The sequence below is a fragment of the Chenopodium quinoa genome, unplaced genomic scaffold (assembly GCF_001683475.1).
Source record: "Chenopodium quinoa cultivar QQ74 unplaced genomic scaffold, ASM168347v1, whole genome shotgun sequence".
Taxonomy (NCBI): Eukaryota; Viridiplantae; Streptophyta; class Magnoliopsida; order Caryophyllales; family Amaranthaceae; genus Chenopodium; species Chenopodium quinoa.
The window spans coordinates 1,410,610-1,434,812 of record NW_018744955.1 but is presented as its reverse complement, the minus strand read 5'-3'; the positions used below and the strand labels follow the sequence as shown (position 1 = coordinate 1,434,812).

Sequence of the window (24,203 nt, the reverse complement as noted above, 5' to 3'; positions counted from 1 at the left end):
TTTCTAATTTTTCCTAAAAAAAAATGAGGCATGTAATATCTTGACACATGGAAACCAAATCACATCCCGAAATCCTGGTAATTAGTCAAGAATGAAGAACTTCTACGACTACAACTTGTGAAGATATCACTGTACATAATTACCTTCAACACAAACGTCGAGTAAAGTATAAATACAGTCCCTTAACTTTTCTTTAAGGGTAATTTTTAGTCCCTCTTAACTTTTTTGGAGAGTTTTAGTCCCCCCCCCCCCACCTTAAATGGTGTTTGTCAGCCAAAAGTTTAGGGACTAAGCTGACTTGGCTTTAGTTTAGGGACTATGAGTCATCAAATAAGTTTAGGGATGTTGAGTCATCAAATCTGAAAATAGTTTAGGGATGTTGACAAAGCAAATAGTTTAGGGACTTCATTGATTAATGTTTTCAACCAGCAAAAAACATTTTAGCAATATTTATGCTGATTCAAAAAAGTAGCCGTTAACAAAAATAAAAGGCCTATAAATGTTCGAATTTCTTCCACAAAAAAGTTGTTGAACATCCAAAAAAAAATCTTGCCCCACGAAATTGCTTCCACTGCATCAGGAACTAAAATCCAGGTACCTGTAAACATAAAGTGTAAATTTTGTAAGTAACTGTTAATGGTTTTAGCTTTATTTACATACTAATTATGGCTTAATTAGATTTGTTTTGCAAGATGTCTTCCTACAGCAGAGGTTCTAGTGGCAATGGGGGTAGGAGGTGTCATTGTGGTTTACCAGTGTCAAGAACAAGGTCTTGGACAAGAGATAACCCAGGCAGGAGATTTTTGGCATGCCCAGACTATGATGCTGAGATCAACAGAAGGAGCTGTAAGTATTTTAAGTGAGTTGATGAAGAAGATCAGACTGAGTGGCAGAGGGATGTCATCTTAGGGCTACTTGAAGACAAAAAAATGTTGTCTAATGAAGTCAAAGAGCTGAACCAGAGGGTCAATGAGGCTAACACATATGCAAGAAAGTTGACCTCAGAGTGTGTTATGCTCAAAATGAAAAAACCTAGGTTGTCTGTATGTGTTAATTGTGAGGTCTGGGTTGTATTTGTAGTTGCTACATGTGTACTTGGTTGGTTTTTTGTTAGAAACATGACCAATTAAATCTAATTGCTTGAATGTTTATGGAATGTAAATGTAAGAATTATTAGGATTATTAATAAAAGTAATGAAATTACCTCATTTGTTCTTGTCTCTAATCTGCACTTGCTTTGCCTTAGCTAAGTCTTGCAATGCTTGTGATGATATTGTTTGTGATGATTGAGATGCTGCCTCTGGTTGTGATTGAGTGAAGGTATATTCTTGAGAGACGGAGTACACAGTCTGTTCTCTTGCATTGTCAGAGTAAAATGCAGCTCCTCTTGACTGTCTTGGCATGGTCTGAGGTAGTGGCTGAAATCATTGAACAAGGTCATTGATAACATAACAACATTAACACAGAACCAGATCCAAATTAAGCAATTAATGAAAGGACAGTGTAAAGGCTTACAGTTGCTTGTCTTTGAAAGCCATTAGGGTAGGTGTATACACCTACCCCTCTGTTGTGCATTGGAACAGCTGGTCCAGGGTCTGTTGGGGCTGCAATAGAGGTCTGTACACCAGTGGGGCTTTCCCTTGGTGCATTCCTACATGTCACCTTGTTGTGGCCAGGAACCCCACACAAGCTACATGTGATCTTCACTCCAGTCGTCCTTAGCTTCCCTTCTTTAGTGACCTCACCAACTGAAGGCTTTCTCTTTGTCTTAGGCCTGTTCTTCACCTTTTTTTTATCTCAGGAGCACTGACACTGAACTCACCAGTAGGCCATTCCTGTGGACCATTTAGAGGCTCAAGTAGGTGATCATAAGCCTTTGCATAAGTATGTTTCCTGAAGTAATCATTCACATACTGCTCTAGTTGGTCCACTTTGTTCCAAATGGCCACCACACCATGTTTGCATGGTATGCCACTAATTTTCCATGCATTGCAAGAGCATGTTCTGCTCACTAAATTCACACCATATCCGGTCTGAGTTTCCCCATCCTTCCCCCCATAGCAAAATCCACCATCCCAATATGCATTCCATCCCCTTGCCCATACTTTGTGTTTCTCAAGCTGCTGCTGGATTCTAGGGCATAAAGTGAGTTCCCTCTCTTAGATCATGTCCCTTTTCTTGTGTAATCTGTCCATTAAGCTCTCTCTTATGTCTTCTAGCATACTTATAATAGGCTTATGCCTCCATTTAAGTATGTATGCATTAAAAACTTCAGACATGTAGTTGTCAACACTGTCACATGAAGCCATAGGAGTGTCGAAAGCCCTACACCATTTTTTATAATTCCTCTTCAACAAATCTTCAGCAGCATCATTTGAAAGCTCTCTTAGAACTTGTAATTTGTCAAGAAAATCATTCTCAGTGGTGGACTTGGCAATAATCCAAAATTGCTTCCTATACTCTAAGCTTCCACTAAAAACCCCTCTAAAATTACAGTAAACATGTCTTGCACATACCCTACTCTCAGCTTGTGGAAACACCTCTTATATTGCTGCAAGTAACCCCTTTTGGTGATCTGACATAAATGTATACCCAACCCCTTCTCTTGTTCCCAAATCAGCTGCAAGTAGATCTAGGAACCAACTCCAAGTGTCAGTGCTCTCAACACCAACCACAGCCCATGCTAAGGGGAACATTTGGTTGTTCCCATCCCTACCAACTGCTACCAACAATTGCCCCCCATAAGGACCCTTTAAAAAGCAACCATCTAATGAGATAAAAGGCCTACATCCATCCAAAAGACCTTTTCTCAGAGCCTTAAAACAGATGTAAATCCTATCAAATACAGTCCCATTTAACTTGAGTTTCACTGTATTTCCCCTGTTGCTTCTCATTATCTCTGCTGCATATCTAGGAAGCAATGCATATTGCTCCTTGTATTCACCAACAATAAGAGCCTGCCCTCTTCTCCTTGCCCTTTGAGCCTTATATTTACTAATCCTAATGCCCCAGTCTATCCAAACAGTCTCCATCAGGTCATGGAGCCTCATATAGGGGTTGACTTTGAATTAAGTGTTGTACTGATTAACAATCCAAGTTGTTGACATTTTGCTTACCTTGCATGATCTTCCACAGGTATGCTCACTGACATGTGATTTCACACTGAGCTTTGTCTTCTTTGTATCCCATGAAGCCCAAATTTTTCTTTATTTTCACATACTGCTCCCAACCTCATCTTATCATTCTTAAAAAAGTTTAAGTTCCTGCCTTGTTCAATTGCCATATTTCTAACAGCTTGCTTGAAAGTGGATGGGTTCTCAAAGGGTTGACCAGGGTAAAAAAAAAAAAGGGCTCTACAACCAATAATTTTTTTGTTGGATTTGTCATACCTAGTGGTTGAGGGTGCAGCTAAATACCCACAGTCACTGTCATCATCATCTTCATCAGGGCTGTCTAGCTCATCAAATCCCTCAAAGTCACTCCCAATTTCACCCAACCCCTTGTTTTCAGCTACCCTCCTCAACATAAGTAACTCATCATCATAAGAAACCATTTTTTCCTTCTCTTTGGCTATTTCAGTCCTTGCATGCACAATCTCCTCATCATCTACATCAGTTCCTTCAGTGTCATAGTCTATGTCTACATTGTCATGCCTAGGGATTTGATCAGTTTCTTCAAAATGTTCCCCTTCAACATGATCATTTGCACCCAAATGAACTCCCTCACTTTGTTTCTGAACAGGCTCATTATCATTTTCATTATCTCTAGTCATTAAGCTCACAAAAGAACCCGTACTCCTAGGTTTGGAAATAAAGGCCTATAAGGTTCTTGGTGTTCTGTATATATGTGTATGAGCTTGTACTGTAAAAGAAAGGATAGAAATGGATCACAAATGTTCTTCTCAACATAAAGGTACCTAATCCCAGAATTAAAATCCTTTCTAGGATCTAAGAAATGGATCTTAACAATATCAATGTACCCCAAACCATCAATTAATTTCTTAACATACTCAGCATCTACAGTTTCTGGAATGTCCTCAAACACACTTATTTTACCCCCAAGGTAGGATGACTCACTACCAATTTGCCATTCACCACCATGATGTACCACCAAACAAGGTTTTAAGTCCATAATCTGCCAATAATATAAACAATGTTTAACATGCTTACCACAACAACCAACTTACATAATATCATACATCAACATCATCATAATCAAATGACAAAATGCACTTATTTTATTAAAAAAAGAGCATATTGTCATCCATTACCATTCATAATATTGAGTAACACCAAAGTAAACAGAACAATTGCATCCATTACCATTCATAATATTGTCATCATCAATTACAAAACATACTTGATTAGGCTTCATTGAATTACTTACATTGCATCAACCTAGTTACCTAAATGAAGCCTAATCAATCCATTCCTTAAACTTCTACCTATTTAGATCAGATCATACATTGTCATAGCAGTGACATACCCAAAAAAAGACATGAATGTCACATTCATCCACCCTAAATACATTCCAAGCTATGACAATGTCAAAAACCTACCATCACCTTAAAACTAAAATAAACAGCATAAAAGCTTAAAACTAGCAGCTCCTAAAACCAAAAACCAACTAGCTGCAAAGAACCCTCCCCCACCCACAACAGCCTACTGCTCCTCCTTGAAGAGGAGGGGGAAGCCATCAAAGTAGACTGTCATGTCCTTCTGGATCCAAGCATGAAAGTCCCTCCCATCATTGTAGATGAGGTCGTTGAGAATCCACTCGTTGACAGATGCCCTAGGTCCGAAAAAGGGTTGGAGCTGGGTAAGGTGGCGTGTCTTCCACCACAGACGCCATTTCCTGCAAACCTTATCCACAATATCCCAACTCCCCCAATCAAGCTTAGGGAAGACATAGAGGGCGAGCAGATCGGGGTTGCTGAAAATAGGATGCGCAGCGGAAAGAGCGTCCATACCTAGGTAAATTAATGGAGTTAGACAAGAATTTTACCACGTTCAAAACATACTCTGTTTCACTAACACCAAAACCCTAAAAATTCTCCACAAATTCTACCCAAAAACACCTAAATTCTCACAATCAGCCACAATAAACCAAACAAACATGCAGCAAAAGACGAAGATGACTACACAAACAACAAAAAACAACTTTAATACAAAATTCGCCAAAAAAAAACAAAAAACCAAACAACTCTGTCAACAACACAATTACAGTCGAATTAAAGAAGAAGAAGACAGAAAGAGGGAATATACCTTCAGATGATTGCAGCTGGTGGAATTTCGCTTTCTTGCAGTTACGTTCGCAAGGACACAACCACATTAATGGCGTAGAAGAAGGAAGGACGAATTTTTTTTCTGGGTTGGAAAGAGAAAGATGTCCTCTTGGTTTATAAATTAATGGAAAATAGTACTGATATGAGGTGAGCCAATAAGGGGAAGGGTAAATAAAAAGGCATAGCCCTTTACAATTCTCGCGCCAAAAAAACAGAGAAAGTAATGATGAATAACGCTTCCCAAAGAACAACTGATTAATTTAATTTTATTTTTATTTTTTTATTTTTAATCAAAACGCATCATTTACAATACAATGCAAATCAATTGGGCCACGTGGCTACAGTTCGTCCCTAAACTTTCCTTCATTAGTTCTTAATCGAACTCAGTAAAAAAATAAAGCTTGCTGAAGAAGCTTTGTTGATTAATTATTTAATAATAAAAATCTGACTCTACATCCCTAATCTTTTGATGACTCAACATCCCTAAACTTATTTGATGACTCATAGTCCCTAAACTAATGCCTAGTCAGCTTAGAGCATAACCAACCGTTAACCATTTAGGATGGTTATTGGGAGAGAGAATGTGAAAAAATAATTAAAAAAATGAAGAGAGAGAAATTTTTGGGAATAAAAAGCAATAACCTGGTTGTGGAAATAACCAGGTTATAAAGCTTGGTTATTGAGTGAAGTAGTAGGGCCAATTTGCTTGGTCATTGAGTGAAAGAGGGAGATTGTGTGGTGGGGTTGGGTAAAAGTAAGAGAGATAAGATGTGTAACCATGGTCAACCATTGGGCTACATTGGTTATTAAGTGGGTATAGGAGTGGTTATAAATGTGGTGGAAGATAGAGAAATAATTAAATAAGTGATAACCATAATGGTTGTGGGCAACCATTGTGTTTACTCTAAACTTTTGGCTAACAAACACCATTTAAGGTGGGGGAGGGACTAAAACTCTCCAAAAAATTAAGAGGGACTAAAACTTTCCTTTACGGGGCGTTTGGTTGGAGGGATAGGAATAAGAGGGATAAGGAAGAAGGATAAAGATGGGAATTGATAGCCTGATAGGTGGGACAAGGATAAATAATCCTTATCCCATGTTTGGTAAGTATGGGAAATAAATTAGGGATAAGTAGTAAAATTATAAAAATACCCTTACTAACTTCTACCCTTTCCCTTATCCTTTCAACTTCATTAAGGGTAACTTGGTATTTTTAGCCTATTTCTTATCCTTTCTCCTTATACCACCCCCCTTAGTTATAGAAATGGGGGGGGATAAGAAGGTGTTTTAATCCCTATCCTCAACCTCCTTTTAATCCCCATCCCTCTAAATAAACATTACTTTTCTTCTATTCTTATCCTTTGTCCTTATCCCTCCTTTTTTATCCCCCTAGACAAACACCCCCTTAAATAAAAGTTGAGGGACTGTATTTATACTTTACTCCACAAATGTCCTAAGAAAGGGCATTCAAGTAAAATAGCTGCAGCGAAATAGAAGGAACTGGGTTGATGTGGTCTTCTACTCTTCTCTGGAAAAACAACACAAATACAGTCTCTAGAACATCCTACTACTCTGTATCATAAAACTTTCTGGAACTATCATAATTCCTTAAACCCTTCTTCTTTCTCTTTCCTCTCAATCAATCAATCTAAAACCCTTATTTATCCTGAATTCAGATTTTCAACTTCATACAAACGATATTCGTAAAGTCCAAAAATGGCAGCTTCTGTGCTTCTACGTTCAGCTCTTCGCCGCCGAGATTCTCTCTTCTCTATTGCTGCTCATCATTCGGTACTTTTCGTTTATATTTTCTTACTTTTTATTTTCATTTTAAGCGTTTTTAGTTGATTATTTTTGTGTGATTTGGTGTTGGTAGGATGATCAGATCGTGCAAATGGATGTACATTTTTTTCTTCAAATTTCCCATATAATTTTATTTAAATAAATAATAAACAATCTTTAGTGTATTTTGATTAATGTTTTTGTCGTGATTATACTTGAAAAAACAATTTTTAGTGTATTTTGATTAAGGTGATGAGCTGAGGAATGCCCGGTTCATAAGGGTACGTTCATAATTGGGAGGGAAGTTTGATAGACATTGTCACATCGTATTAGATGACCACTTATAATAAGTACTTCCTCCATTTTAGTAATATTGCAACAATTGAAGTTTTGCACTATTCAATACTCTTGTTTGACCACATAATATGATTAAAATATACTCCATGTTCATGTGAGATATTGTTAGATTTGTCACATAGAATACTTTCACAATATCAATTTTTTTTTATTACTCTTACACAATTATATATATTTAACATATAAAATGTGTTTTAAGATGGGTATATTCATCCTTGTTGCAATATTATTGGAGCGATGAAGCATATTACCATTGAATATGACTTATTTCCTGGAACGTCTTAATCATATTTCATGTTTTGAGTCTTTTGACTACATAAAAAATTGTTTGTGGTGTGCTTAGTGTTACATCATTTGTTGTCTCCTGTCAACTGCAATGAGAAAGGTATATGTAATTCATGAAAGTGGTACATATTGTCCTAATTTACTAAAAATAGTTTGTTAATTGCATTACTGTATCCAATTATCAATTATGTCCTGTACTAGTGAATACAGTGGGCTTGATGTCATAAGTTGTTAAATGTTATTCTGATCTTGCTATGTTTTATGATGCTTCCTAAGGAAATATGCTTGTTTGTTATGCAATATGACTAGGATGGATTACAATGGTTGCAACTTACTGTTATCCCTATTACTCTTTGCAGTTCACTAGCAATCTGAGTCCTTCATGGTTTTCCCCATCTTTGATCAGTAGGTGTACGAGTTTGACGAGGCCATTCAAGTATGTACTCGTTCTTTCCTAAAAAAAATAGCTTAAAACTTTGAAATTTGCCGTTAGTGCATGTTTGTGACATTAATATGTTATTGTGCAGCTCAAAACCTGCTAGTGATGAAATTATTGGGATTGATTTGGGTACTACGAATTCATGTGTAGCAGTCATGGAAAGAAAGGTTGGTCTTCTGTTTCCCTTTTCGTGTATTGGTTCAGCTTTTGGTCAGTTAGGCTTTCTATTGCTTATAACTTGATGATATTGAACTTCATATGCAGAATGCTAAGGTGATAGAGAATTCTGAAGGAGGTCGAACAACACCATCAGTCGTCGCCTTCAGTCCTAGGGGGATTTACTGGTGGGAACCCCTGCGAAAAGACAAGCTGTGACAAATCCACAAAATACCTTTTTTGGAATAAAGCGTATGATTGGAAGGCGTTTTGATGATCCTCAAACACAGAAAGAGAGCAATACGGTTCCTTTTAAAATAGTTAAAGCCCTTAATGGAGATGCATGGGTTGAAACCACTACTGGACAACAGTATTCACCGAGCCAGATTGGAGCATTTGTCTTGACTAAGATGAAGGAAACCGCAGAGTCTTATCTGGGGAAGAACATCTCTAAAGCTGTAATAACAGTTCCTGCCTACTTTAATGATGCTCAGAGGCAAGCAACAAAAGATGCTGGAAGGATTGTAGGTCTTGATGTCCAACGAATTATTAATGAACCCACTGCTGCTGCACTTGCATATGGTTTGAATAACAAGGAAGGTCTCATAGCAGTTTTTGACCTTGGTGGTGGAACTTTTGATATTTCTATTTTAGAGATATCTAATGGCGTCTTTGAGGTATAGTGTTCATTTGCATCTGGCTTTGTTGTTTGTTTTCTCTCTAGGCTAGTAGGCTCAATGTTTTTTATTTTTCTCTCATTAGGTAAAAGCAACCAATGGCGACACCTTCTTGGGAGGAGAAGATTTTGACAATGCCTTGGTGGAATATCTGGTTAGTGAGTTCAAAAAATCTGATGGCATTGATCTCTCACAAGACCGATTAGCTTTACAAAGGCTTCGGGAAGCTGCTGAAAAGGCGAAGATAGAATTATCATCTACCACTCAAACAGACATAAGCTTGCCCTTCATTAGTGCTGATGTATCTGGTGCAAAACATTTTAACATGACATTAACAAGGTCAAGGTTTGAAAGCCTAGTGGAAAATTTGATTGTTAGGGCTAGAGACCCATGCAAGAGTTGTTTAAAGGATGCTGGAATATCAGCTAAAGATCTGGATAAAGTTCTTTTGGTGGGAGGAATGACTCGTGTTCCGAAAGTACAAGGACTTGTCAGTGAAATTTTTGGAAAGAGCCCTATTAAGGGTGTCAATCCCGATGAAGCGGTTGCAGTTGGTGCTGCGATTCAAGGCGGTATTCTTCGAGGAGATGTCAAAGAGTTACTTCTATTGGATGTAACTCCACTTTCTCTTGGTATTGAAACCCTGGGTGGTGTTTTTACAAGGCTCATCAATAGAAACACTACCGTTCCAACAAAGAAGTCTCAGGTAAGTTGAGCTAATGCTTTCCTCAATTTCCCGTTAAGATTTGCTTAAATAAGCTGGAAGGAAAACACATGATTGATAGGCCGTCGTCGAGCCTACCAAAGATAAAAACCTAACTTGGTCTCTCTAATGGGTAGAAAGGGCAATTAAGGGTCGATCCCACAAGGACTAAGGGGAGCTAACAAGTATCAATTTGTGATAAGCTAAGTCAAGTCTTTTTGGGTTTTGAGTTATAAAGAAAAACTACAAACAATAATAAAAAGGATCTTGGGAAGGTATCCACCAATTAAGTCATTCACAAACTACAATTTAACATACAGAACATAGAAATTTGGGGATAAATTAGGGAAAGTCATTTAAGGCACCCAACTACTCTCTCAAGCTAGAGGGATTACTTGAGTTATGAATACAACCTACTCTCGTGGTTACAAAACATAAAACAAGTGTTAAAGCATAAACACGATGACATAAACATTCTCTTGACTGGAAATTCCTATTCTCATGGCATTTCAAGTCAATTAAGCATAAGGGAGCTAACTCAAGTTCATCTCTCGATCCTTCATTGAGAAAGCTTAGATAAATAGTTCTAGCAATGGCCACTTACAAGAACTAACAATGAAACCACTTAAACTTAACTAATTAACATCCCACATTAGCTAAATCAACACATGCAAACAAGTATTTGTGAATTCGTCAATGGTTTCAACCATCCCAAGTAAATAAACTACTCACAAATCATAATAAATTGCAAAGCTAAATAAATAACTAACAACTAAGAACATGAAATCAAACACTAATTTAACATAAACAAGTAATAAAACAAGAAAAGATACAAAAATAAGCAATTAAAGCAATAAAATAAGAGAGAGAGTAAGAAATTCTCATTGATAATGCAAGAAATAATCAAATCTTCAAGTCTCCTTCCTTCAATTCTTCATATTCCAAGCTTTCAACAAGTTTTTCCCACTTTCTCTCTCTAAAAATTGAGAGTTTCTCTCTCTAAAAACCTAACCTAAGCTAAAACTACACTAAGAAGATCCTCCCTTACAAATGAAGCTAAAGGGGTATTATATAACCCCCAAGTAAAAGGACGGAGAACACGAGGAAACGACCCGTCTACAGGTCGGCACGGACGTGCCAAAGGTTGCACGGACGTGCAGACCTGTTAAAATACGACCAGTAGCTACTGCCTGACCTTGCACGGACGTGCTTCATTTGGCACGGACGTGCAGTGACATGCACGGACGTGCCACTTATTGGCACGGACGTGCAGCTCTTTTTTGGCGAAACAACTTATTTTTGGAAGGTCATAACTTCTTCGTTACTCATCGGAATAAGGCATGTGACCAGTCGTTGGAAAACTCTTGAGATGAACTTTAATCTCCAATTTGAATCACTTCAAAATGTTGAGTGAAACAAAAGTTATGGTCATTTGAAGTTGACCTTAGTGCAAAAATCCTTCCAAAACTTTCCAAAAGCTTTTCATTTCTCTTTAAGGCACTCATCCTTCTTCCTTAATTGCTCTATCAACCAAGTTTTCCCTTCTCCTTGTTCGCTCATGCTTGATCACGTCCATATATAGTGCTAAAAATAGCTACATTACATCAAAAACACAAACAACCCGTGAAACATGGATGGTACAAAATTTGTATAAAAATAGGATAAATAATGAACTTTGATGTCGAATAATCACGAAAACAAGGTTCAAAAGTACCCTAAAATCATACCAAATAACAAGTTATCAATGATCTTTTGGGGCCCATGTGCTGAGAAATACACGTTTGATTTTTTGTTTCTCTTTGTTGTGTTGCTTTTTTACCAAAACAACAGATAAGATTTTTTCCCCCCTTCTAAATTGATCATGTATATTAAAGCTGATTCATATACATTGTTAAAAAGAGTGGTAGATAATTTGCGGCTTTGGGCCCTTGGTGATGATGCCTTTTTAAATGACAATCATTCTACAAAATGAGATTGTAAAAACTATGGAAATATTTAGTTAAGGGCTTGTTCTGTTCACCTTATTTTTTTTTATTATTATTTTTTTAAATAAGTCTCTTTAAGAATTAAAGGCACACCTCTTTTGTTTAAGTGTGCCTCAAAGCCTTTTATTTTAAGAGGGGATAACTCGTTTACACTTGGTTTTGCTTTTGTGCTATAAGGAATTTGGAATGCTAATAATCTTTCATCATTCTTGCTTGTCTTTGGAAATTTTTTTAACTTAATCCTATCAATTAAGGATCGTTCCTCTTTAGTTTGTAAACATGTCTGTTCTAGTGTGAGAAGACTTCTGGAATGATTACCAACCTTGTGAAATGTGTGTCATGCTGGTAGGTGTTCTCAACAGCAGCAGATAATCAAACACAGGTAAGAGTCAAAGTCTATCAGGGTGAACGTGAAATGGCGTCAGACAATAAGCTCTTGGGTGAGTTTGAACTACAAGGGATCCCACCGGCACCAAGGGGTGTTCCACAAATCGAAGTGACATTTGACATTGATGTTAATGGTATAGTCACAGTCTCTGCGAAAGACAAGTCAATAGGCAAAGAACAGCAAATCACCATCAGGTCATCCGGGGGATTGTCAGAGGCTGAGATTCAGAAAATGGTTTAGGAAGCAGAGTTGCATTCTCAAAAGGACCAGCAAAGAAAAACTCTAATTGAGGTCAGGAACAATGCAGATTCCACTATTTATAGTATTGAGAAGAGTGTATCAGAGTACAAGGATAAGGTCCCTGCGGATGTAGTTAAGGAGATAGAATCTGCTATGGAAGATCTTAGGGAAGCTGTGCAAAAAGATGATGCTGATTTGATCAAGTCCAAGATTGCTGCGGCTAATGCAGCAGTTTCTAAGATCGGACAACATATGTCTGGTGATGGGTCTTCTGGCGGGTCGCATGGTGGTGGGGATCAAACTCCTGAAGCAGAATACAAGGAGGTAAAGAAGTGAGCCTTTTAGTGTGCCGGTGGTAGAAACCTTTTGTAGTTCATCATTCAGCAATATATGTCCCTCTGTCATTCTGTCTCTGCAGGCAGGTTTTTGGAATCATTTTTACCGAGTGTTAAGTTAGATACTCTTGGGATGCTGTGGGGAATAATTTCAAGCCTTTAAATCCCACTAGCTTGAACCCCACTGTGATCATACACTAAAGTGCGGTGGCGTCCAAAAGGGAAGAAGATAGAGCAAAAGAGTCGCCAACAAGTTTTTAAGGAACTTGTAAACCGTTCATAGGATGAAGGTTACACCCCTTAACGATCCAAGAGATCGTCAACTCCATAAGGTCTAGAACCAAATAAGGGTTCGGGTATGAAGGTACAAATCCAACCTAAAAGAGATTGAATCTGCCCTAATAATAGGCCTCTACTTTATTCTGATCGTATTCATGTGCGCTTTTCGATTAACATGCAATCAATAGGATTAACCCTAAACCTGTTTAATCTATGTTGGTTGAATATTAATGCACAAACAAATATATTATTGGCGATCACTTGAATTATAATCATATTAGCCCTAACAAGATTATTAAATATCTTAGTAAGCGTGATTACAAGTATCAATTTCCTTTAAACATGCATAAAAGATGTGATCAAGCAATAAAAATAAATATCATCAAGCAACATAATAATCATAATCATCATAATAATAATCATGAATAATAATAATCATGTTCATGTTAATATTAAAGCATAATAAAAATAGCAAGATCCTAGGCATGATACTAACAAGATTAATAACAAACCCTAGCATGTCACTAAGCAATAAAAAATCAAATCTTTAACCCTAACATGATACTAACAATCATAAATATTAGGAAGAGAATAGGAAGCATCACAACAATCATATTAAATGTTAAAATTACCCTAGACATGATACTAGGAATATCATAATAACAATATAAACATGATCTCTACATCATAACATTAATAAATCAATAAAGTACTTACTTTGATGCCTCGTACCTCTTTCTAATAACAAAATACACACGTTAGTAACTTTAAGGAAAAATAATAATCAAACAATTAAATTAAATAATTGAAAGAGAGATTTGGGACCAAACCTTCAGAAATTAAACCTTTCACGTCTAGGGCGAAGGCAACTTCGAATATGGCTAGGTGTTTCTAGATCTTGTGAATACGAAATTTTGTATGAAAACAAAGTTTAGAAAAGAATGAATTAAATGTTTTAAGAGAGATGAATGATTTAGAGAATGCTAAAGAATTAATGATTGTAGATGATAACTTGCGAATGAATAGAATTGGTCCATGAAAACGGAGTTTTTGATGCGATATTTATAGAGAAAATCAGCCAAAAAAGATAATTTAACAAAACAGAGTCTGACGCTCAGGAAACAAGGTTGGCGCCAACCCTGGCTAGCTGGCGCCAGGCACCAGTGGCTAGCGCCAGGCGCCAATGGCTAGCGTCTGGCGCCAAGCCTGGTTCCAGGCGCCAAGGCCCGGGGTTGGACGCCAGTCTTGATTTTAACGCGTTTTCGAAAATCTGATAAGTTTACCGTACTGGAGCATAAAATAATATAATTCCTTCGAAAATGCTATTTGATTTTGATTAAAACTCCGAAAAGTCAACAAAGTCAACTTATCAATGCTAATTGAATTAGGAATGAAAAGAACCTTCTAGAAGATTCTAGAATACTGAAACCATTCCTAATTGCATTAGGAATGATAAATCATATTAGGCCCTCCCCTAGATCATTGGGCCGCACATAAAGCTCAAACTGGGCCCAGTTTGGTAAATTGGCCATAACTTCCTCAATATTCATCGGAATTGGCTTATAATATATCATTGGAAAGGTCTTTGCAATCCCCATCCAACTACACTACTATTGGACCCATATCATGGACCAACCAAACTGGATTGGCTATTTTCTTAAAATTAAGTTTTCAAAAACAGAAAGAAGAGAAAAGAAATAAAAACTTTCCGCAACACTAGACCTTTCCACACTTTCGTTTCATTCGATTATGATTCGACGTGAAAGGTACTCATCACTGGGTTTGGTTTTGGGGAGACACAAATGGGTGTCTACAGAAGCCCCCACTTTGACTAAGTTTGGAGAAACGCAAGTTTCGAAAACAAAAGTCAAAGTATCGATAGGGACGGAGAATAATTCAGAACGTTCTGCAATCCTAAATCATTCTAGTAACGCCGATACCTGCAAAACTAGCGTTAGTTAAACAGATAAAAGAGTTAAGAAACGCGTATCTTGCACCGTCGAGCACACGTCTCTGAAAGTAACCGATTGTTGCCGCTTTACTGTTTTGATGACCTCCTGCAAGCTAGAGAATGCCATCCCACTTGAAAACCGCTACGCCCGTAACTGCTTCCAAATTAGAAGGTTGATTCGCCTGAAACTATCCTCCTCCGCAATGATAATATTCCACATCCTAGGGAATACTATCGAAGATTGCTTCTCTTGAAACAATCTCCATCCGCATTGATAATATTCCGCGTCCAAGGGAATACTATCAAAGATTGCTTCTCTTGAAACAATCCTCAGTTGTTTGTGATAACTCTCCACAATCTAGGGAATGCCACCTTGCTGTATCGATGTTCACTCGTCTCTGAACAAAGAGCTTCCTTTTGATATGTTCACGCGCCTCTGAACAAAGAGCTGGAAAATAGGAAATGTCCACGCGTCTCTGAACAAAAGAGATTTGATGATATGCCCACGCGTCTCTGGAGCAAAAGAGCTTGAATGAAATGTCCACGCGTCTTTGAAAAAAATAGCTTTGGTTGATATGCCCACGCGTCTCTGGAGCAAAAGAGCTTTTGATGGAAATGTTCACGCGTCTCTGAACAATAGAGCTTCGGTGCTTGAATGTTTGTTGCGATAATGTTCTGAAGAAAAATTTCCGAAGACCAACGTTTGTCGATCTCTAAAGCTCGCCTGAACTTTGCTTTCGCTAAAACCAGTATGCCGGTGTTTCCGTGATGAGCCAATTCTTAGGCGCTTCAAGCTAAGTGAGACGGTCTTTCATCAGGTCGACCACTTATTGTGATTGTAATCAAACTGACTACTTAATCATGTCAAATTGCTTATAGGGGCTAACTGGCGCACCAAGGAACCCGAAATTGCTGTATGAAGTCGAAATCGCCTTTCTGAGAGGCTTCAAGCTCTGTCGTTGCTGAGATATTTCTGGCGCCAAGAATTGATTCTGTCGCCGAACGCTGTGATAGGGTCTTCCTTGTTCTGCTACACTTGTATTTATTTTTTACTATAGAACTTTGCCAATTTCTTTAATTATTTTAGGGTTGACCTAAGGCTTAATGTAGCTTGACTCATCGACTTGACACGACTCAAGGTATAAACTTGACTCGATATATTTGACTGACTCGAGGTTGATTCGACTCGAAGTGTTATGACACATGTGTTAGACTCAAATCAAAGTGATATGACACGACATGACTCTATGTGTACATGACTCGTGTGTACATTGTAATGTGATCGTGCGACTCGAAAATGCAAAAAGCAAAAATTTCCGTCATTTTTGTGGAGGGTACCGACTTTCTCCCGAAAAAGAAAGACGCAAAAAAGGAATCGAAGTGTGAAGGTGCATGTTGAATGAGTTTAGTCAAATGTCATTTGATACTATCTCTCAAAGTGCAAGGATTAACCCATCCTAGGCTATCTCAACTGTTGACTCAATGATGAAAGCATTTGGGTAACTTAGGCACGGAGGCTAAGTACTTCATGCTTCGTGATGCAATGATGAGTGATGTTGATATGACAAGGCATGCTTCAGCGTTGTATTAAGATTTCATGACAAAGGGTTCCTAAGGGAAGTATATTTGGTCATGTATCTGTGATGTGTGTGATAGTGACACTAAATCTAGGCCACAAGAGCTAAGTGTGTGAAAAAATATTATTTGTTAAAAGAGTCAAATGGTGGTGACTCTTAGGCTAGGGTAAGCTAATGGTGTAGGGACCAAGCCCCCAATTCTAGCTCTAAGTGAATAGGGATGAACATTGGAGATCCCTTGATATGATCATGGTGCAAGTGTGTGAATGTGAATATGAATGCATGTTTATTACGGCCGCACCTCGATGTGGGGTTGCCTACGTATCCGTTAGGAATCAGGTCGAACGTAGCTCTAGCCGAACCTCGCACAAGTGTGTATACCTCAAAAAGGTCTTTTAAGGGTTGTAACGTGGTTAGGTTAAAGGTTATAGAAGAAGGGGATAAAGGCTCAAGACCCTAGATAAGCCCCCAAGGTGTGCATCCTCATTTTTGAATCTTTATATTTTTATGCTTGAGTTCATACTCTTTTTTAGCTCTCTTTGCTTTAGCATTTATTTTATTTTTGCAAGTGTGGGAAATCCCGATCATGCGGTCTTTCACTCACTTGGCATTCATGTTTCTCAGGCACGGTACCGAGCACTCGATAAGAGACGCAATCTGAGACGTGTTCTTATCGAAGATACTTTTATATCAAAGGCATTGGAACACTTGCCCTTTTGTACACTTTTATTTATTTTTTGCTATTTTTGCTATCTTTTGAATTAGTCAAATCACTCAAGCTTTGTTCTTTGAAAATTGCATAAGTTGCACACCATCCCATCACAAGGTTAGGTAGATGTAAGTTGAAAAAAGGAAGGTCTATCGTTAGACGAGGCTCAAAGTGGTTTATGAAGAAAGGATTGAATATTCGAAAGGTGAAAGGAGATATGATGTGGCTACAAGGGGTGCCTCAAATCATTGGTATACCTTGTGCTTAATTCAACACGATTTTTTTTTTTAATGCAATATAATGAAATGATCATATGTAAGGAAATAAATGCTCATTTTTATTAAAAGAAAAGGAAAAAAGACTACAAAATTAATCTAAAGGAAAAGAAAAGGTGTCTATGCTAGACTTATTGAGGAAAGGAAAAAAATGAAAAAGAAATAGAAAAAGAGGTCATGAACTCTTGTCGTTGAAGCTCGTCTCTTGTCTTGTGTTGTTTCTTTTATCATCACTCGCTCTTCTTGTTAACTGGAGGTATGGGAAGCTTGTTATTATCAATCAAATGTTGGATAGCCTCTTTTAGCTTCCAACAGCTCTCAGTAGTATGACCCCTACCCTGGTGGTACCTGCAGTGTTCGTCTGGATTCCAACTAGGCAATCTTTTCTTAAGTGGGGGATCTTTAATAGGTCCTATGGGAGTAATGATTCCCTTGGCATGGAGTCGATCGAAAGCATCATCGCAGCTAGTTCCAATAGGGGTAAATTACCTTTTCAGTTGCTTTCGATTTCCCATGGCTAGGATCTCACTAAGGTCAAAAGTACCAACGCTATTACTAGAGTAGGTGTTTTCGGAAGAAGAAGGATAGTCGTTCTTCTTCCCTTTACACTATTGTTACTAATCTTCGCCTTCTTGTCGTGCGGAGGAACATGAAGGAGATTTGAATCAATGAGATCTTGAATACGATCTTTGCGGGTGAGACATACTTCGGTGGTGTGACCACGACCTCTATGGTATCGAAAATAAGAATTTGGATCCCAATTGGGAAACCGTTTTTCAGGTGGAGGGTCTTGACTGGGACCAATGGGGTGGATAAGATCTTGATTGTGAAGACAGTCGAAAGTTTCATTGTAAGTCATTCTTATTGGTGTGTATTCTTCAATGGTCCGTTTTGCTTGTGGCTTAGGAGCATTGAGTTCTTCATTAAACCCTTGGCGAGAATTTTGTTCAATGGCCATCACCCGATTTGCTAATCCTTCTACCACATTCAAGAGCATGGCAATGACATTTTGCAGTTTTCGAATTTCCTCTTTTAGACTTGACGAGTCTTCCTTGGTATTATCTAAGAAAAGACTTTCATTTTCCTCAATTATGGCTACTTCATCGAGAGAGGTCATATAAGCTGTCTCGATCATAGGCTCTCCCACAGGTGTGATAAGAAGTAATGGATCAAATGATGCATGGTCATCTTCGATGGCTAGAATTTCGGAAGTTTCATTGTCATCAATCAGATCTTGAATGGCTTCTTTGAGTTTCCAACACTCCTCGGTGTCGTGACCCTTTCCTTGGTGATATTTACAATGCTTATTAAGATCCCACTTAGGTGGCCTGGCTTCTGGAACCGGATCTTTGATGGGCCCTATGGGCATGACTAGTCCTTTGTGATGTAGCTTCTCGAAAGCCGTTTCATAACTCATGCCAAGTGGAGTGAACACCCTTTTTGATCTTTGGATTCGTGGTTTAGAGATGTTTGTAGCATGTACCTCACTAGAGGAAGAAGAAGGATGGTCGCTCTTCTTTCCTCTCGCACTATTATCTTTCAGAAGGTCATCTTCAATGTCAATGCCTATATTATAAACAACTTTGAAAGTATTCAAGTCGTGTTGGTACTTTAAGTGCTTTGAATACTTCCCTTGGAGATTCTTGTAAACATCGTCACAGATTCTTTTTCGGTAGGATCCTTGACCATATTAGCAGAAGTTTCCCTCCATTTATTGAAGAAAGAAGTGAACCCTTCGTTTTCCTTTTGTTTTAACATCTCAAGTTGTCTGTGGTCTGTTTCGTCTTGGATGTTGCACTTATATCTATCTATGAAAGCGTTTGTTATCGACTCCCAAGAAGAGGTTTTTTCTTTCTCGAGAGAAAAGAACCATTGTTGACAAACAGTTTCGAGAGATAGTGGGAACAGAGAGGGGAAAACCTTCTTATCGATACCCTTAATGCTCATTATAGTTTCAAAAGCTCTTAGATGGTAGTAAGGGTTATCTGTTGCCTTGAATTTAGGGATGTCAGTGGCGTTGAACTTATGCGGAAGAAGTTCCTTGTCCAGCGAGACCCCTTGTGAACTCATGCCTGAAATTTATAGTCACTAGATAGCTTGCTTAGACTATCTTGCATGAGGTTCATTTGTTGTTGCTTCACGGGATCATCGACCCTAAGTGCGAGAAATTTCAGTGTCTCAGTCACAGTAGCCAGTTGATTCTTAAGATCATTGACTTCTTCTTGAGTTGCCATTATCTTCTTAGCCTTCCTCTTTTGACGAATCGGTTTATCAAAAAGCGAGACTTAAAAAAAGAGGTTGTCCTTGATTAATCGCCCTTCTCTCCTTGACCAAGTACTGTGGGAAAGGAATTTGGGGATACTTATTGTTAATTATTGACTCAAACTTTATTCAACATGCAATGGATAGAGGAAATGAAGAAAAATTGGAATAAAATGTGAAAGAAGATTTAGATGGAGGGATATGAAGAATTAGGAATAGAATGTACCCCCCAACTCCAATGACGGAAAGACCGACTCATGCATGGACCTACGACATGGTCATGGCGATGTACTCAAAGTGTGTGCTAAGACTAGTGAGTGTATGTGACATGTTAAGACTCGTGTCATGAACATGTGGCTAGACTATGTGACTAAGACTCGATTAATGACTCAACAAGGTGTTATTGACAGCGAAAATTAACCGAATTAATTAGCAAACTGGTTAATTAGACCCTAGGTGATGACTCGACCAATAATCTGACCTGTCGGCCAAACGACAGGACTGGCGTCACACCATGGAGCTTGGCGCCAGACAACAGAGCTGTCGTCAGGCGCTACACTTCATAGTGTGGTGCTACAGCTCAGACCTTGGCGCCAATATTGGAGCTTCGGTCTAGGACTGTTTTCAGTGTTATTAGTCAACTGGGGTATGCCTAAAGTCGTACTAGGTCAATTCTAATTAAAATATTAGACTTTATTGACTCAAATTAATTAATTAATTAATTAAGCAAAGTTCTTTAAGCCATTAATTTATGTAGTCTCAACACAAGTCAACAAACGGTTAAGAGAAGCATAGAATATATATATGCACAACAAATAATGCACAATTAGTCAAGTAGGCACAATATGATGCAATGCGTTCGCAACCTAACCATGGCTCTAGTTCTCTAAAGTTCGGGATATGGTTTAGTCAATAGAGGGTCCATGGTTAATTGTCCGGATGCACCGCGCAGAAGCCTAACCGTGAAGGGTTGGCGCGAGTGGATGGGACACCGCGAGCTTTAGAAAAAACTCGCTTCTATGGTTTGGTGAATTCAACATCTCGGATGTACCCTTTGTTGCACGGAGTGTTCAATCGGGTAGATGGAGCATGAATTCCCAGAGGGTTATGTCCATATGTAGAACACATATGGGTTTCAGAAAAGTGAGAAAAAATTCAATCTGGAAGTAGGATCGAGCAAACAATACGAAAAACCGGTCGAAATTAGAACGCATATTTCTGGCTCAGTATTGGGGAAAATTGGCGCCAGCAAACGGAGACTGGCGCCAACTTTTAGCCGTAGCGCCTGGCGCCAATACTGGCGTCTAGCGCTACGGCTAAAAGTGTGCCGCCAAGCTCTGGCCCCGGACGGTACTTCCCACATGCCTCAGCAGCTTTCCGTGCTCGATAAAATCTTCCAGTTTCGCTCGGTGTTATTTCAGTCCTATTTGTGAAAGACATTTCTCAAATTTCCTACGTGTAAAATCCTATGTTTTTAACTCATTACGGATGGTCTTTCCAATGAGATCTTTTTTATGCATATGACAATAATGTTAATCAAAATTACGCACATGAAATACTTAGGACTTTTCGAGTCTCATCCACTCATTCTAAATCATTGCCGAAATAAATTTAGGAATTAAAATAGAAATCCTCCCCGGTGGAGTCGCCAAAAACTGTGGGGAATAATTTCAAGCCTTTAAATCCCACTAGCTTGAACCCCACTGTGATCATACACTAAAGTGCGGTGGCGTCCAAAAGGGAAGAAGATAGAGCAAAAGAGTCGCCAACAAGTTTTTAAGGAACTTGTAAACCGTTCATAGGATGAAGGTTACACCCCTTAACGATCCAAGAGATCGTCAACTCCATAAGGTCTAGAACCAAATAAGGGTTCGGGTATGAAGGTACAAATCCAACCTAAAAGAGATTGAATCTGCCCTAATAATAGGCCTCTACTTTATTCTGATCGTATTCATGTGCGCTTTTCGATTAACATGCAATCAATAGGATTAACCCTAAACCTGTTTAATCTATGTTGGTTGAATATTAATGCACAAACAAATATATTATTGGCGATCACTTGAATTATAATCATATTAGCCCTAACAAGATTATTAAATATCTTAGTAAGCGTGATTACAAGTATCAATTTCCTTTAAACATGCATAAAAGATGTGATCAAGCAATAAAAATAAATATCATCAAGCAACATAATAATCATAATCATCATAATAATAATCATGAATAATAATAATCATGTTCATGTTAATATTAAAGCATAATAAAAATAGCAAGATCCTAGGCATGATACTAACAAGATTAATAACAAACCCTAGCATGTCACTAAGCAATAAAAAATCAAATCTTTAACCCTAACATGATACTAACAATCATAAATATTAGGAAGAGAATAGGAAGCATCACAACAATCATATTAAATGTTAAAATTACCCTAGACATGATACTAGGAATATCATAATAACAATATAAACATGATCTCTACATCATAACATTAATAAATCAATAAAGTACTTACTTTGATGCCTCGTACCTCTTTCTAATAACAAAATACACACGTTAGTAACTTTAAGGAAAAATAATAATCAAACAATTAAATTAAATAATTGAAAGAGAGATTTGGGACCAAACCTTCAGAAATTAAACCTTTCACGTCTAGGGCGAAGGCAACTTCGAATATGGCTAGGTGTTTCTAGATCTTGTGAATACGAAATTTTGTATGAAAACAAAGTTTAGAAAAGAATGAATTAAATGTTTTAAGAGAGATGAATGATTTAGAGAATGCTAAAGAATTAATGATTGTAGATGATAACTTGCGAATGAATAGAATTGGTCCATGAAAACGGAGTTTTTGATGCGATATTTATAGAGAAAATCAGCCAAAAAAGATAATTTAACAAAACAGAGTCTGACGCTCAGGAAACAAGGTTGGCGCCAACCCTGGCTAGCTGGCGCCAGGCACCAGTGGCTAGCGCCAGGCGCCAATGGCTAGCGTCTGGCGCCAAGCCTGGTTCCAGGCGCCAAGGCCCGGGGTTGGACGCCAGTCTTGATTTTAACGCGTTTTCGAAAATCTGATAAGTTTACCGTACTGGAGCATAAAATAATATAATTCCTTCGAAAATGCTATTTGATTTTGATTAAAACTCCGAAAAGTCAACAAAGTCAACTTATCAATGCTAATTGAATTAGGAATGAAAAGAACCTTCTAGAAGATTCTAGAATACTGAAACCATTCCTAATTGCATTAGGAATGATAAATCATATTAGGCCCTCCCCTAGATCATTGGGCCGCACATAAAGCTCAAACTGGGCCCAGTTTGGTAAATTGGCCATAACTTCCTCAATATTCATCGGAATTGGCTTATAATATATCATTGGAAAGGTCTTTGCAATCCCCATCCAACTACACTACTATTGGACCCATATCATGGACCAACCAAACTGGATTGGCTATTTTCTTAAAATTAAGTTTTCAAAAACAGAAAGAAGAGAAAAGAAATAAAAACTTTCCGCAACACTAGACCTTTCCACACTTTCGTTTCATTCGATTATGATTCGACGTGAAAGGTACTCATCACTGGGTTTGGTTTTGGGGAGACACAAATGGGTGTCTACATATGCAATCTTTCACAGTTGTTAACCCATCAATGATAAGTAAAAAATAACATAAAAGATTTGAAAACTGTAATCTGTGTTTCTTTTGTTGCAATTCTTGGCTTAAGCACAAAAGTTTAATTTATATTCTCATATCATCAGTATCCGTCCATAAAGTAATACATTAATCCCTTTTTTAAAAAGATTTTCAGGTTAATACTTTAATCTCTTATATGAACCCTCTCGCTTAGGCTTAAGCACAAAAGCTCAATTCATATTCTCTTATCATCAGTCTCTGCCCACCATAAAATACATTAGAAAAGATTTGTCCCCAAATCAAATATGATTTTAACAATGACACATTAAGAACAAACACAATATAATAGACTTTTTTTTTCCTTTGAAAAGTACATAATATGTACCCTGTACATGGAGTTGTGTTAGGATATATTAGAAAGATTTGATATTATTTGATTTGATTTGACTTGGTTAGGATATTTTCTTGGCAAAGATAGGCTAGATAATATTCTATAGATACTTGCCATATTTATCTTGTATTGCTCTATATATTAAGGCCAAGAGTCATGAATGAAAGCTAAGCAAAAATATTCTTGATTGATATTTCACATGGTATCACAGCCTGAGTTTTTTTAGAACCAAACTCCCTGTTATATCTAGGTTTGCAAGATCGACCCGAAGATTTTATAACCCCGACTCGTCTAAAGGGTGATAACTATGATGATTGGGCGGCTGATATTCGTATGGCATTGGAAGCTAGACCTGGAAATCCTGACCCAGACCCGATGACCCGACCCGAATGACCCGACCCATGACCCGAAATTGACCCAAAACCCGAATTAACCCGACTCGACCCATACCCGACCCGAAATGACCCAACCCGAAATGACCCGACCCGAGATTACCCGAC

At 38.0% G+C, this 24,203-nt stretch overlaps 1 protein-coding gene and 1 pseudogene across 1 annotated transcript; one reads left to right on the top strand and one right to left on the bottom strand.

Moving 5' to 3' along the window:
• Nucleotides 1–1,205: 1,205 nt before the first annotated feature.
• On the bottom strand, nt 1,206–3,050 carry LOC110706441. The gene is made up of 5 exons (XM_021884363.1): nt 2,593–3,050; nt 2,242–2,484; nt 1,786–2,133; nt 1,516–1,651; nt 1,206–1,418 (listed from the first exon to the last, which is right to left on the bottom strand). The coding sequence occupies exons 1-5, from the start codon at nt 3,048–3,050 to the stop codon at nt 1,206–1,208; spliced, it is 1,398 nt and encodes a 465-aa protein (XP_021740055.1).
• A 3,712-nt stretch (nt 3,051–6,762) lies between these two features.
• On the top strand, nt 6,763–12,841 carry LOC110706410 (annotated as a pseudogene).
• Nucleotides 12,842–24,203: the final 11,362 nt, after the last annotated feature.